We start from the raw sequence: 12,828 nt of genomic DNA, 5'->3' as shown, positions 1-12,828 counted from the left end.
GTACTGCTTCACTGTGGGGACCGCATCTTGCGGGCGGCGTGCGTTGCTGCTCTGAGCTCGGGGCTGTGTGGCCTTCTCCTGCCGGGACTTTAAACATTGCGGGGATGTTTCCTGGCGGCTGTGAACCCAGTTCTTTCAAGTTGCGGGTGGCTGAGGAGCTTCGGTCACCTTTTGCCTAATGTCTGGTGTGCTCTTTGTATCCCTGTAGCTTGTTTTAACTGCTCCGGTGTGCGGGAGAACACAAGTCAGGCGTCCATCTTAGAGCGGCTCCAGACCGCGCCCCAAATGTAATTTCTCTTTGTTATGGTTCACTAATACATAAGTATGTAGATGAGGGGTGGTTTTCACTGACAAAAATACAACCAAAACTGGAATACATTGGTCTCTCTCCAGTTCCACTGCACACTTGGTGTCTGGTTTGACCATGTTCAAAGCTGTGGGAAATGGGCTGGACTCCTTGGCAAAAGACATCTATAGTTTCTGGTTTCTTTTTTCAAATATTATTACATTTGTTATCTGTCATTTTATATAGGTTATACACAGTTTGATGTTACCTGCAAGTGTTTTTGTGATCTCTCTGCATATCTTGAAGATAAAACCCAAAAACATAAAACTATCACATAACCATGATAAAACACAAGGGCACAAAAATAAACCTGCCAGAAACCTAACCCGTTCAAACTAAACTTTCCAGAACTGTCAAAACTACCATATCCAAAAACATAAGTAGCTGGAATCATGGGAAATGCTTGAGTTTTTCTGTAACAGGAGAGCTGCATCCTAAGCCTCTGTATTGGTAAGGAAGGCTGCACAAACATCTCTGCTATTAGAAAAGTCATACAAGGTAACATACACAATCATTACCTCATCCGCTACCTGTTCCTTCAGGTAGGAGATAGGAACTCCAAGAAGATGTAATTGCTGGTCACCTCTCCAATTAAGGCCCCCCTGCTTTTTGATGGCCTAAAAGAAATTAAGGTGTAAAGAACTCAAGTTAAATCTATAAAAATAAATAAAGCTATGTAACTGGTGAACTGATACGTGTTTGAATTGGACACAAACCATGAAAACTGAAGCAAACACAGTCGTATTGTGCTGTTACTTGCTGCAACCAATTATGCTTTGGCATTCATTTGAATCAGAAAAAATAAAATTTCAGTAGTAGGGTTTCTGTTAAGCTGAACTGCATACTTAGATATCTTATAAACTCCAGTGAGAGGATATACTTGTTGTAATTGGCATTAAAAGCCAAGCATCCGAACTATGGATACTCCATGAAAAAAAAAAAAAAATAATAATAATATGTATGTATGTATGTATGTATGTATGTATGTATGTATGTATGTATGTATGTATGTATGTATGTATGTATGTATGTATGTATGTATGTATGTATGTATGTATGTATGTATGTATGTATGTATGTATGTATGTGTATACACACACACACACACACACACAGTGGGCAAAAAAAGTATTTAGTCAGCCATCAATTGTGCAAGTTCTCCCACTTAAAAAGATGAGAGGCCTGTAATTGTCATCATAGGTACAACTCAACTATGAGAGACAAAATGTGGAAACAAATCCAATCACATGGTCTAATTTTTTTAAAGAATTTATTTGCAAATTATGGTGGAAAATAAGTATTTGGTCACCTATAAACAAGCAAGATTTCTGGCTCTCAAAGACCTGTATCTTCTTTAACCACTTGCTTACTGGGCACTTAAACCCCCCTCCTGCCCAGACCGGGGGGGGGGGGGGGCACTTTATTAGTTAGGTGGCACTGATAAGCTGGCCGTGATCGGGACTGATGTCCCGATCACGGCCGCCGATCAGCTTTTTTTTTTCTCCTCGCGCTGACAGGAAAAATAGCCGAATACCGGCTCTGTTGTGTCACATGATCAGCTGTCATTGGCTGACAGCTGATCACGTGGTAAGGGGTCGGGATCGACCCCTTGCTCCGATCCGTAATCAGGCGAGTCTCAGACTCGCCGATCACAGAGCGCGCCGCATGCACCCCTCATGCACGGGATGACGTCAATAGACGTAGTCCCAGCAAAGCAGGTCCGCGCTGTAGCTGTCATTCGGCTAAAGCACGGATCCCTAGTGGTTAATTAGGCTCCTCTAACCTCCACTCATTACCTGTATTAATGGCACCTGTTTTAACTTGTTATCAGTATAAAAGACACCTGTCCACAACCTCAGTCACACTCCAAACTCCACTATGGGGAAGACCAAAGAGCTGTCGAAGGACACCAGAAACAAAATTGTAAACCTGCACCAGGCTGGGAAGACTGAATCTGCAATAGGCAAGCAGCTTGGTGTGAAGAAATCAACTGTGAGAGCAATAATTAGAAAATGGAAGACATACAAAGACCACTAATCTCCCTCGATCTGGGGCTCCACGCAAGATCTCACCCCATGGTGTCAAAACGATCACAAGAACGGTGAGCAAAAATCCCAGAACCACACGGGGGGGACCTAGTGAATGACCAGCAGAGAGCCGAGACCAACGTAACAAAGACTACCATCAGTAACACACTACGCCCCCAGGGACTCAGATCCTACAGTGCCAGACGTGTCCCCCTGCTTAAGCCAGTACATGTCCGGGCCCGTCTGAGGTTTGCTAGAGAGCATTTGGATGATCCAGAAGAGGATTAGGAGAAAGTCATATGGTCAGATGAAATCAAAGTAGAACGGTTTGGTAGAAACACAACTCGTCGTGTTTGGAGGAGAGAGAATGCTGAGTTGCAACCAAAGAACACCATACCTACTGAGAAGCATGGGGGTGGCAACATCATGCTTTGGGGCTGTTTCTCTGCAAAGGGAACAGGACAACTGATCCGTGTACATGAAAGAATGAATGGGGCCATGTATTGTGAGATTTTGAGTGCAAACCTCCTTCCATCATCAAGGGCATTGAAGATGAAACGTGGCTGGGTCTTACAGCATGACAATGATCCCAAACACACGGCCTGGGCAACGAAGGACTGGCTTTGTAGGAAGCATTTCAAGGTCCTGGAGTGGCCTAGCCGGTCTCCAGATCTCAACCCCATAGAAAACCTTTGGAGGGAGTTGAAAGTCAGTGTTGCCCAGCGACAGCCCCAAAACATCACTGCTCTAGAGGAGATCTGCATGGAGGAATGGGCCAACATACCAGAAACAGTGTGTGACAACCTTGTGAAGACTTACAGAAAACGTTTGACCACTGTCATTGCCAACAAAGGATATATAAGTATTGAGAGAAACTTTTGATATTGACAAAATACTTATTTTCCACCATAATTTGCAAATAAATTCTTTCTAAATCAGACTGTAATTGTCTGGATTTGTTTCCACATTTTGTCTCTCATAGTTGAGGTATACCTATGATGACAATTACAGGCCTCTCTCCTTTTTAAGATGGAGAACTTGCACAATTGGTGGCTGACTAAATATATATACACACATACATATATATTTATAATAAGCAAGTAACAGGGGAATCTCAAGAGAGACACTTGTTAGGTTGTTGGGAAGGGTTGTAGAGACAAGAGGGTTGATTTAATAAAACTGAAAAGTGCAAAACCTGGTGCAGTTCTGTGTGGCAGCCTATCAGCTTCCAACTTCAGCTTATGCTGTTAAAGTGGTTGTAGACCGCTGGTCGTTTTCTTTCACTGCAAGGTAGTCAATAACGTGCTAGTATGCATTGCATACTAGAGGTCGACCGATATATCGGCCAATATTTGCAATTTTTTAATTAATCGGCATTGGCCGATTGAGCTGATAAAAAGGCCGATTTAGAACCTTGTGACTTGGAAATGACTTTTGTAATAGAAGTCAGTGTAAGTTTCCTGAGTCTTCATAGAAAGGACTTTCCTCCTCTCTGGGCAGTCTGCCAAGAAAAGAGCAAAAAGATACAATGTTTACACTTGATGAATGATGAATGAACTCATCTCTGTGTGTAGAAGTTCTCAGTTTAACCATTTAAAGACTAAATCTTTTCTGATACTTGTTGCTTACAAGTAAAAGTCCTGTATTTTCTGCCAGAAAATCACTTAGACCCCCAAAAAATTATATATATATTTTTTAGCAGAGATCCTAGGGAATAAAATAGCGGTTGTTGCAACATTTTATGTCACACGGCATTTGCGCAGAGGTCTTTCAAATGCATTTTTTGGGGGGAAAAAAATACACTAAATGATTTAAAAAAAAAAAAAAAAAAAAAAAAAAAAACAACCTAAAACAGTAAAGTTAGCCCATTTTTTTTTCGTCCAAAAGTTTTGACTACCTGTTATTTTATAGGCTGCTTTCACACTGGAGCGGGCAGGCGTTGATAGTAAAATGCTGCTAGTTTTAGCAGCGATTTACCATAATTTTAGCGGTGCTATTTGGCTGCTAGTGGCGTGCATATAACCCAGCTAGCGGCCGAAGAAGAGGTTAAATGCGCCCGTGAAGCACCGCTGCCAAACTGCATTGCATGCGCTTCGGCAGTGGTGCCCATTAATATCAATGGGCAGGAGTGGTGGAGGAGCGGTATACACCACTCCAAACGTGCTGCTTGCAGGACTTTTAACATCCTGCCAGCGCATCGCCTCAGTGTGAAAGCACTCTGTCTTTCACAGACTGCAGGGGAGCCGTTTTACAGGCACTTTACAGGCGCTATTTTTAGCCCAAAAGCGCCTTAAAAACGCCCCAGTGGGAAAGGTGTCTTATGTTTTATGAGATGAAGGGGGATAAAAAAAAAAAAATAATAATAATAATCGGCCTAACATATCGGCATCATATATCGGCCATTGGCCACGATGTCTAAATATCGGCATTGGCCAGAGAAAAACCCATATCGGTCAACCTCTATTGCATACTAGCACATTATGTGAAAAGCCTTAAAACAAAACTGTTCCAATGCTGCGACATCAGCGCTGCAGCCGCCTCCATCTTCACCAGTCTTGCTTCCAGGTTCACGGGCTCCAGCTCTGTGACTGGCCAGAGCTGCAATGTCACTCCCGCACATGCACGTAGGTCACTGTTGTTCACGGTATAGGGCTCTGAAAGAACAGCACAGGTGGCCGTTCCTTTTGAGCGCACGCGCCAGTAATGCCACAGTACATGTGTAGGAGATATTTACACCACCTATAGGCAAGCCTTATTATAGGCTTACCTATAGATAAAAGTCAGTAAAAGGAAGATTACGTACACTTTAAGGGTTCAAAAAAAAAAAAAAAATCTGGAAGTAAGCTGCATTGCTAGCATCAGATTTTGTCCACTCCAGTTTCAGTAAATCAACCCCACAGTAAAAATCCAACCACTGGAATCACCGAATTCTAGAAGAAGCTGGTCAGTGTGTATCCTGCATTTCTACGCATAAATATCAACTCTGGAAAGAGCTGGCTGTAAATCCAGGACAATTCTGATTTACCTCATTTCCTGTCCCATCCTGGTCATCCTTCATAGCCATGTAAACTCTAGTACCATCACTGGCAGTCACATGAATATAATCTTCCAATACGGGAGGCCGTTTAAGTACACGTTTCTGCTCGGTTTTGTTTGGGGTGGCTTGTAGAGGAACCATGTCACTGACCTCAAGAGCAGGGCAGCACTGGAACTTTTGTTTTCTACCGGAAGGAAACAGAAATTACGATAACCATAGCTTTAAATAAAGTCATCTGACCAATCATAAGAAAAACACTTGTCAGGCGTGCATGTAAATACAAGCATTCGCCAGGTCTATGCCTACACAGAAGTGACAGGGAGAGGGACCAAAACAGCTGACAAAACTTCAAAGGAGGAGGGTGATGGTAATGGAAAAGGGTTTTCTAATCTGCTTCATTGAGCAGTCCTTTCACTGGACCCGCCCTCCATCCTAAAGCTGGCCATACACAAATTACCCACGGAAGCAGACAGATTTCAGTCAGTGTATGGCCACCCCCCGTTTGACACAATTCGATTGTTTGATCAACTTCTGTCATTAGGAGGCAAGTTGGAATTTGGTTTTCCCTCGACTAGCGGCTGCAGTTGCTGATCATTGCATTTTTATAGGGAGTGCTGCTGGCAACATACAAAATGGGATTACTGTATCCACTTCATTTTTTCCCTGTCTGGCATTCAGGCTGCCTTAAAGTGACTGTAAACCCTACATATATCCAGTAGGGGAGCGGCCAATTATTGGGGGCCTATTTATAAAGATTTTCAAATTATCAGTAATCGATCAGAAACATACTGATATTGGTCAGACCTCCTCCCCCTGTCCCCAAGCAGCGCTTGCATGGGGACAGGGGGGAGGAGGTCTGACCAAAATCCGTGTAATCTTAAAAAGTCTATGGACCTCGAGTCGCACTAAAGTAGTGCAGGGACTACTTTGAAGTCGCACAGATATGAATGGTATTCATTGGTAATTAGGGTTGCACCGATACCAGTTTTTTTTAAGACCAAGTACAGATACTTTTCCTCAAGTACTTGCCGATACTGATTACCGATATATATTTTTAAATTATTATTTTTTTTTTCCATTTAAAAATGTTTATAACTTTTTTTTGGTGGAGAGGGGCGTTATTGTTTAGGGTGGAGATGTGGGGAGGGGTGTTATTGTTTCGTGTAGAGGGACAGGGAGGGGGTTATTGTTTTGGGGACGGAGAGGGGGGAGGGGAAGGGGGTATTTGGGAACCCAATCACTGCACTACAACACCCAGCAGACCTGCCCTCCCCCTCCAAGAAGTTCTGCAGCAGCAAAGCCTGGCTCAGTGCAGGACACACTACTCATCAGGCAGGCAGAGCTGTCACTCCGCAGCCACCCGAGGAGGAGACCCGCTCTTTAACAACTAATAACCGTTTGAATTCTTTTGTATACATTTCATCTGTCAGTGGGGGAATCACGCTGACAGATGAAAGAGCCGAACCGGAAGGTATCGGTTTCAGGTATGGGCACATTTGCACGAGTACCAATACCCGTGCAAATGCTTAGTATCAGCACCAATATTATCTGCATTGGTGCAACCCTATTGGAAATCATGGGGGTACTACTTGCCATGCGACTTTGCAGTCCCAAGTAGCCTTGGAGTGGTTCATACGTCAGATTTTTTTTACCTCTCATTTTTCTGGTCTGTGAAATGCGGGGATGGTGGAGGAGTAATATCATCGCTTATCGCTGAGATATTTGGAGACTGATCATCTGAACCAAAATTCAATTTCTTAACAGCATCAATTCTTGGACGCTTTGGTTTAGGAGCTGTAGAAGAAAAGTTAAAATATCAAAAAAAAAAAAAAAAAAAAAAAAAAAAAAAAAAAAAAGCCTGTATCATGGCAAAATTACCATAAGATTGTGATTGTTCTAGATTGTGTCAAAGCACTAGTTTTTAGTTTTAGACAGTGGGAGAGGGTTGGAACTTATTCATATTTTTTTTATGCTTTTATTCATGGTTTTAATGAGAGGTCTCTTGCCCCTTGCTCCAGTGCCCATTGGGCACTGATGTCCTCTGAACTCGAACTCATTCTCCACATCTCTATGTGCATATAGCAAGACAACTACACCATCACCATAGGACTAGTTTACACTAGCGGTTGTGGAGGGGGTCAACTCCTACAATTACTCCCCCTTTAGCCGCAGAGACAGTGGCCAAGGGTGTACATATGTTGTGAATATGATTGATGCCACAACAGGAAATATATCCCCTGTTCTTTGTGGGCACGACCACCTGCTGACCCATTTAAGTGGGGCTGCTCTGCACCTACCCTGAAATCACGTGCAATGCACTTGGTTGCAAATACTCTAGGGTTAAAGCCTGTCAAATGCTCTCTAAAGGGGGAGGGGAATCTAAACATGGACTGTTCTACAAACAGCAACCCTAGTGCTCAGCAAAAAAAAAAAAACCCACACACCTCGACAGCAGGTCTTACCTTTCCCCAGTCAGTGCAAACATATGCAGAAAAAAACATTTATAAGTATCCATATCAATGTGCATAGAAAGTGTCTAATTGAGTAAAGTGGTCATCTTGAAGTATTGATGTTAATATAAATGATCTAGTTCCCAGGAAGGCGGGAACCCTAGAGCAGGGATATGCAATTAGTGGACCTCCAGCTGTTGCAAAACTACAAGTCCCATCATGCCTCTGCCTCTGGGTGTCATGATTGTGGCTGTCAAAGTCTTGCTATGCATCATGGGACTTGTTCTGCAACAGCTGGAGGTCTGCTAATTGCATATCCCTGCCCTAGAGGTTTTCCGCAGTCTCCTTGGTTTGTACCGTAATGTATGAATGAAAATTGAAGCACCAGACAATTGAAAAGGTCCAGATACAACTTTTTTCCCCCAATAAATGTCAAGGGGACAATCAAGTTTCCAATGCGTTTTGGGGGGGGGGGGGGGGGGGGCCCAAAGGGAGAAAAAATAAAAAACCATACCAGCACCATAATTATACAATTATTTAGTTTCACTTATGACCCGGAGAAGGGGAAATTATATTGATAAGGAGATGTCATTTTTTTTCTAGTTCTGATGGAGAGGGTGTCTTTGGACTCATGAAACAGAATTTGAGAAAATTTGTCATTGTAGGATGCAAGACATAAGATGCAAGGAGCAACCCTCAACATCTCCCCTACCCTCCCCCCGCCCCCTTTTTTTTTCCACCTTTTGAAAAATACTCTTGGGTACCATGACCAAAGACGCCCCTTTTATCAGGGCTAGAAAAACATAAGGAAATCGCCATATCAAAATAATAGCCCCTCCTCAGGTTCATAGTCAAAAACTAAAGTCCTGTGCTTGCAATCACAAAAACATGGGGGGGAAAAAAAAATAACATAAAAGATCTAGTTCACTGCTAGACTATTCACATTGTTGTCAATCAAGCCCTGATGAAGGGGGTGTTCTTGGACCTCTGGACCTATGCGTTGGCTACTATTTGGATCGTCCCCCTGGCTTTTAATGGAATAAAGATATATTAGCAGTAGTGTGGTGCTTCAATTTGCATTTTTGATAGATGATACTACAAAGCCAAGGAGACCGTGGAGATCCTCTGGCTGCCTGGTCCGGGAACCAGGTCATTTACATCAACTTCAGTACTTTAAAGCGGAACTATACTCACCTTGGCTCCAGCGATGCGGTGCCCTGGAACTCCCCGTGACCCACTGACATCTTCCTGGGAATTGGTTGCCGACCACTTTCATTGGCCTGGCCAATATGACGTCAATCCCGTGCATGCGTGGGAATTCAGTCAGCTTCATCATTGCTCAGAGAAGAGGCAAAGCATGTCTCTTGTGCATTCAAAATCCTGCCTGTTCACCCTTTTTTTTTTTTTACATATAGTTCAACTTTAAAATGGCACCACAGAGATAACCCTATGTGTACAGTGCCATTTTTCTACTTTCCTCCGCTGTTCTGCACTGTGTCTCTGTGCGGAGGCAGCCATCTTGAAAGAGGTAGGGCTTCAATGTCTCATGTCAGAGCCTCCAGCAAAGTAGAGCAACACACACACACACACACACACACACACACACACACACACACACACAGAAAAGTAAGTACACCCCTCACATTTTTGTAAATATTTTATTCTATCTTTTTCATGTGACAACACTGAAGAAATGACACTTTGCTACAATGTAAAGTAGTGAGTTTACAGCTTGTATAACAGTGTAAATTTGCTGTCTCCTCAAAATAACTCACACAACCATTATGTCTAAACCGCTGGCAACAAAAGTGAGTACACAGCTAGGTGAAAATGTCCAAACTGGGACCAATTAGGCATTTTCCCTCCGCGGTGTCATGTGACTCATTAGTTACAAAGTCTCAGGTGTGAATGGGGAGCAGGTGTGTACAATTTGATGTTAATCGCTCTCACTCACTCATACTTCTCACTGAAAGTTGAACATGGCACCTCAAGGCAAAGAACTCTGAGGATCTGAAAAAAAAAAAAGAATTGTTGCTTTACATAAAGATGGTCTAGGCCAGTGGTGGCGAACCTTGGCACTCCAGATGTTTTGGAACTACATTTCCCATGATGCTCTGGTACCTTGCATTGTAGTGGAGCATCATGGGAAATGTAGTTCCAAAACATCTGGGGTGCCAAGGTTCACCATCACTGGTCTAGGCTATAAGAAGATTACCAAGACCCTGAAACTGAGCTGCTAAGGCCATACAGTGGTTTAACAGGACAGGTTCCACCTAGAACAGGCCTAGTCATGGTTAGAGGTCGACCAATATGGGTTTTTCTCTGGCCGATGCCGATATTTAGAAATCACGGCGGCCGATGCCGATTTTTTTGGGCCGATATGTTAGGCCGATTTTTATTTTTATTTATTATTATTTTTTTATCCCCCTTCATCTCATAAAACCTAACAGACACCTTTCCCACTGGGGCTTTTTTTAGGCGCTTTTGGGCTAAAAATAGTGCCTGTAAAGTGCCTGCAAAACGACTCCCCTGCAGTCTGTGTGAAAGACAGAGTGCTTTCACACTGAGGCGATGCGCTGGCAGGATGTTAAAAGTCCAGCAAGCAGCACATTTGGAGGGATGTATACCGCTCCCCCACAACTCCTGCCCATTGATATTAATGGTCATCACTGCCGAAGAGCATGCAATGCGTTTTGGCAGCGGTGCTTCACGGGCGCATTTAACCTCTTCTTCGGCCGCTAGCTGGGTTATATGCGCGCCACTAGCAGCCAAATAGCACCGCTAAAATGATGGTAAAGCGCTGCTAAAACTAGCAGCATTTTACCATCAATGCCTGCCCGCTCCAGTGTGAAAGCAGCCTATAAAATAAAAACAGGTAGTCAAAACTTTAGGACGAAAAAAATAAAAAATAAAAAATGGGATAACTTTACTGTTTTCGTTTTTTTTAATCATTTAGCGTATTTTTTCCCCCAAAAAAATGCATTTGAAAAGATCTCTGCGCAAATGCCGTGTGACATAAAATGTTGCAACAGCTGCTATTTTATTCCCTAGGATCTGTGCTAAAAATATATATATAATTTTTTGGGGGTCTAAGTGATTTTCTGGCAGAAAATACAGGACTTTTACTTGTAAGCAACAAGTGTCAGAAAAGATTTAGTCTTTAAATGGTTAAAGGGATTGTAAAGTGATTTTTTTTTTTTTTAAATAACGTTATACTTACCTCCACTGTGCAGCTCGTTTTGCACAGAGTGGCCCTGAACCTGCTCTTCTGGGGTCCCTCGGCGGCTGTCTCTGCTTCTCACGTTCATCCTAGCTCCCTCGCATGGTGAGAAGCATCTGCGGGCGCGCTCCCGTGATATAGCCGCTCGCTGTATAACATGGCCCCGCCCCCAGCACTCCGCGTCAGTGGATGTGATTGACAGCAGCGCGAGCCAATGGCTGCACTGCTTTCCATCCAGCCAATCAGCGGCCAGGCTGAACGGTGGAAAGGACGTCGGGGGACGAGCACGGGACTTTCGAGGGGTGAGGTAAGTAAAACGGGGGGGACTGGGGGCGCCAGGACTGTCAGATGTTTTTTCACCTTAATGCATAGAATGCATTAAGGTGAAAAAACATTTACCTTTACAACCCCTTTAACCTGAGAACTCTACACAGAGTTGAGTTCATTCATTCAAGTGTAAACATTGTATCTCTTTGCTCTTTTCTTGGCAGACTGCCCAGCGAGGAAACAAGTCCCTTCTATGAAGACTCAGGAAACTTGCACTGACTTCTATTACAGAAGTCATTTCCAAGTCGCGCTGTAGTTCTAAATCGGCCTTTTTATCAGCTCAATCGGCCGATGCCGATTAATTTAAAAAACTGCAAATAATGGCCGATATATCGGTTGACAAAAGGAGTTGAGTGCACGTGCTCAGTGTCATATCTAGAGGTTGTCTTTGGGAAATAGAGGTATGAGTGCTGCCAGCATTTCTGCAGAGGTTGAAGGGGGGGGGGGGGGGTCAGCCTGTCAGTGCTCAGATCATACGCCGTACACTGCATCAAATTGATCTGCATGGCTGTCGTCCCAGAAGGAAGCCTCTTCTAAAGATGATGCACAAGAGCCACAAACAGTTTGCTGAAGACAAGCAGACTAAGGACATGGATTACTGGAACCATGTCCTGTGGTCTGATAAACATATTTGGTTCAGATGGTGTCAAGCGTGTGTGGTGCAGGAGTACAAGGACAAGTGTGTCTTGCCTACAGTCAGGCATGGTGGTGGGAGTGTCATAATCTCGGCTGCCGGCACTGGGGAGCTACAGTTTATTGAGGGAACCATGAATGCCAACATGTACTGTGACATACTGAAGAAGAGCATGATCTCCCTCCCTTTGGAGACTGGGACGCAGGGCAGTATTCCAACATGATAAAGACCCCAAACACACCTCCAAGACCACCACTGCCTTGCTATAGAAGCTGAGGGTAAAGTTGATGGACTGGCCAAGCATTTCTCCAGACCTAAATCCTATTGAGCATCTGTGGGGCACCCTGAAACAGAAGGTGGAGGAGCGCAAGGTCTCTAACATCCACCAGCTCTGTGATGTCATCATGGAGGAGTGGAAGAGGACTCCAGTGGCAACCTGTGTGTTGAGTTATTTTGAGGGGACAACAAATTTACACTGTTATACAAGCTGTACACTCACTACTTTACATTGTAGCAAAGTGTCATTTCTTCAGTGTTGTCACATGAAAAGATAGAATAAAATATTTACAAAAATGTGAGGGGTGTACTCACTTTTGTGAGATACGGTATATCTATATGTATTTCACACACACTACAGAACATGGGACATACTGATTGGGGGCTCATAGAAGCTGTCTGAGAATTCATCTTCTTCTGGCAGATGGAGAAAAGCTGCGTCCCGCTTCTTTGATTTCCCCGCGTTACCGTCACCATTCTTCTCTCGGCTCTCAGATCCGGTCAGGGGATC

The 12,828-nt window shown here is 43.7% G+C and overlaps 1 protein-coding gene across 1 annotated transcript in view; it reads right to left on the bottom strand.

Moving 5' to 3' along the window:
• The window catches only part of CHTF18 (chromosome transmission fidelity factor 18), a 117,510-nt gene that overhangs the window by 102,575 nt on the left and 2,107 nt on the right, over nucleotides 1–12,828 (bottom strand). The window contains exons 2-5 of the mRNA XM_077449400.1: nucleotides 12,693–12,828; nucleotides 7,063–7,204; nucleotides 5,399–5,594; nucleotides 865–963 (exon numbers count right to left, since the gene is read on the bottom strand). The exon at nucleotides 12,693–12,828 is cut by the window's right edge and continues 80 nt beyond it. Coding sequence (XP_077305526.1) covers nucleotides 865–963; nucleotides 5,399–5,594; nucleotides 7,063–7,204; nucleotides 12,693–12,828 — 573 coding nt within the window. The remainder of the gene's footprint in view (nucleotides 1–864; nucleotides 964–5,398; nucleotides 5,595–7,062; nucleotides 7,205–12,692) is intronic.

This window comes from Lithobates pipiens, unplaced genomic scaffold, assembly GCF_037356315.1.
Source record: "Lithobates pipiens isolate NorthernLeopardFrog02 unplaced genomic scaffold, aLitPip1_a1.2 Scaffold_22, whole genome shotgun sequence".
NCBI lineage: Eukaryota > Metazoa > Chordata > Amphibia > Anura > Ranidae > Lithobates > Lithobates pipiens.
The sequence above is the reverse complement of the archived record's forward strand: the minus strand, read 5'-3'. Positions and strand labels throughout refer to the sequence as shown.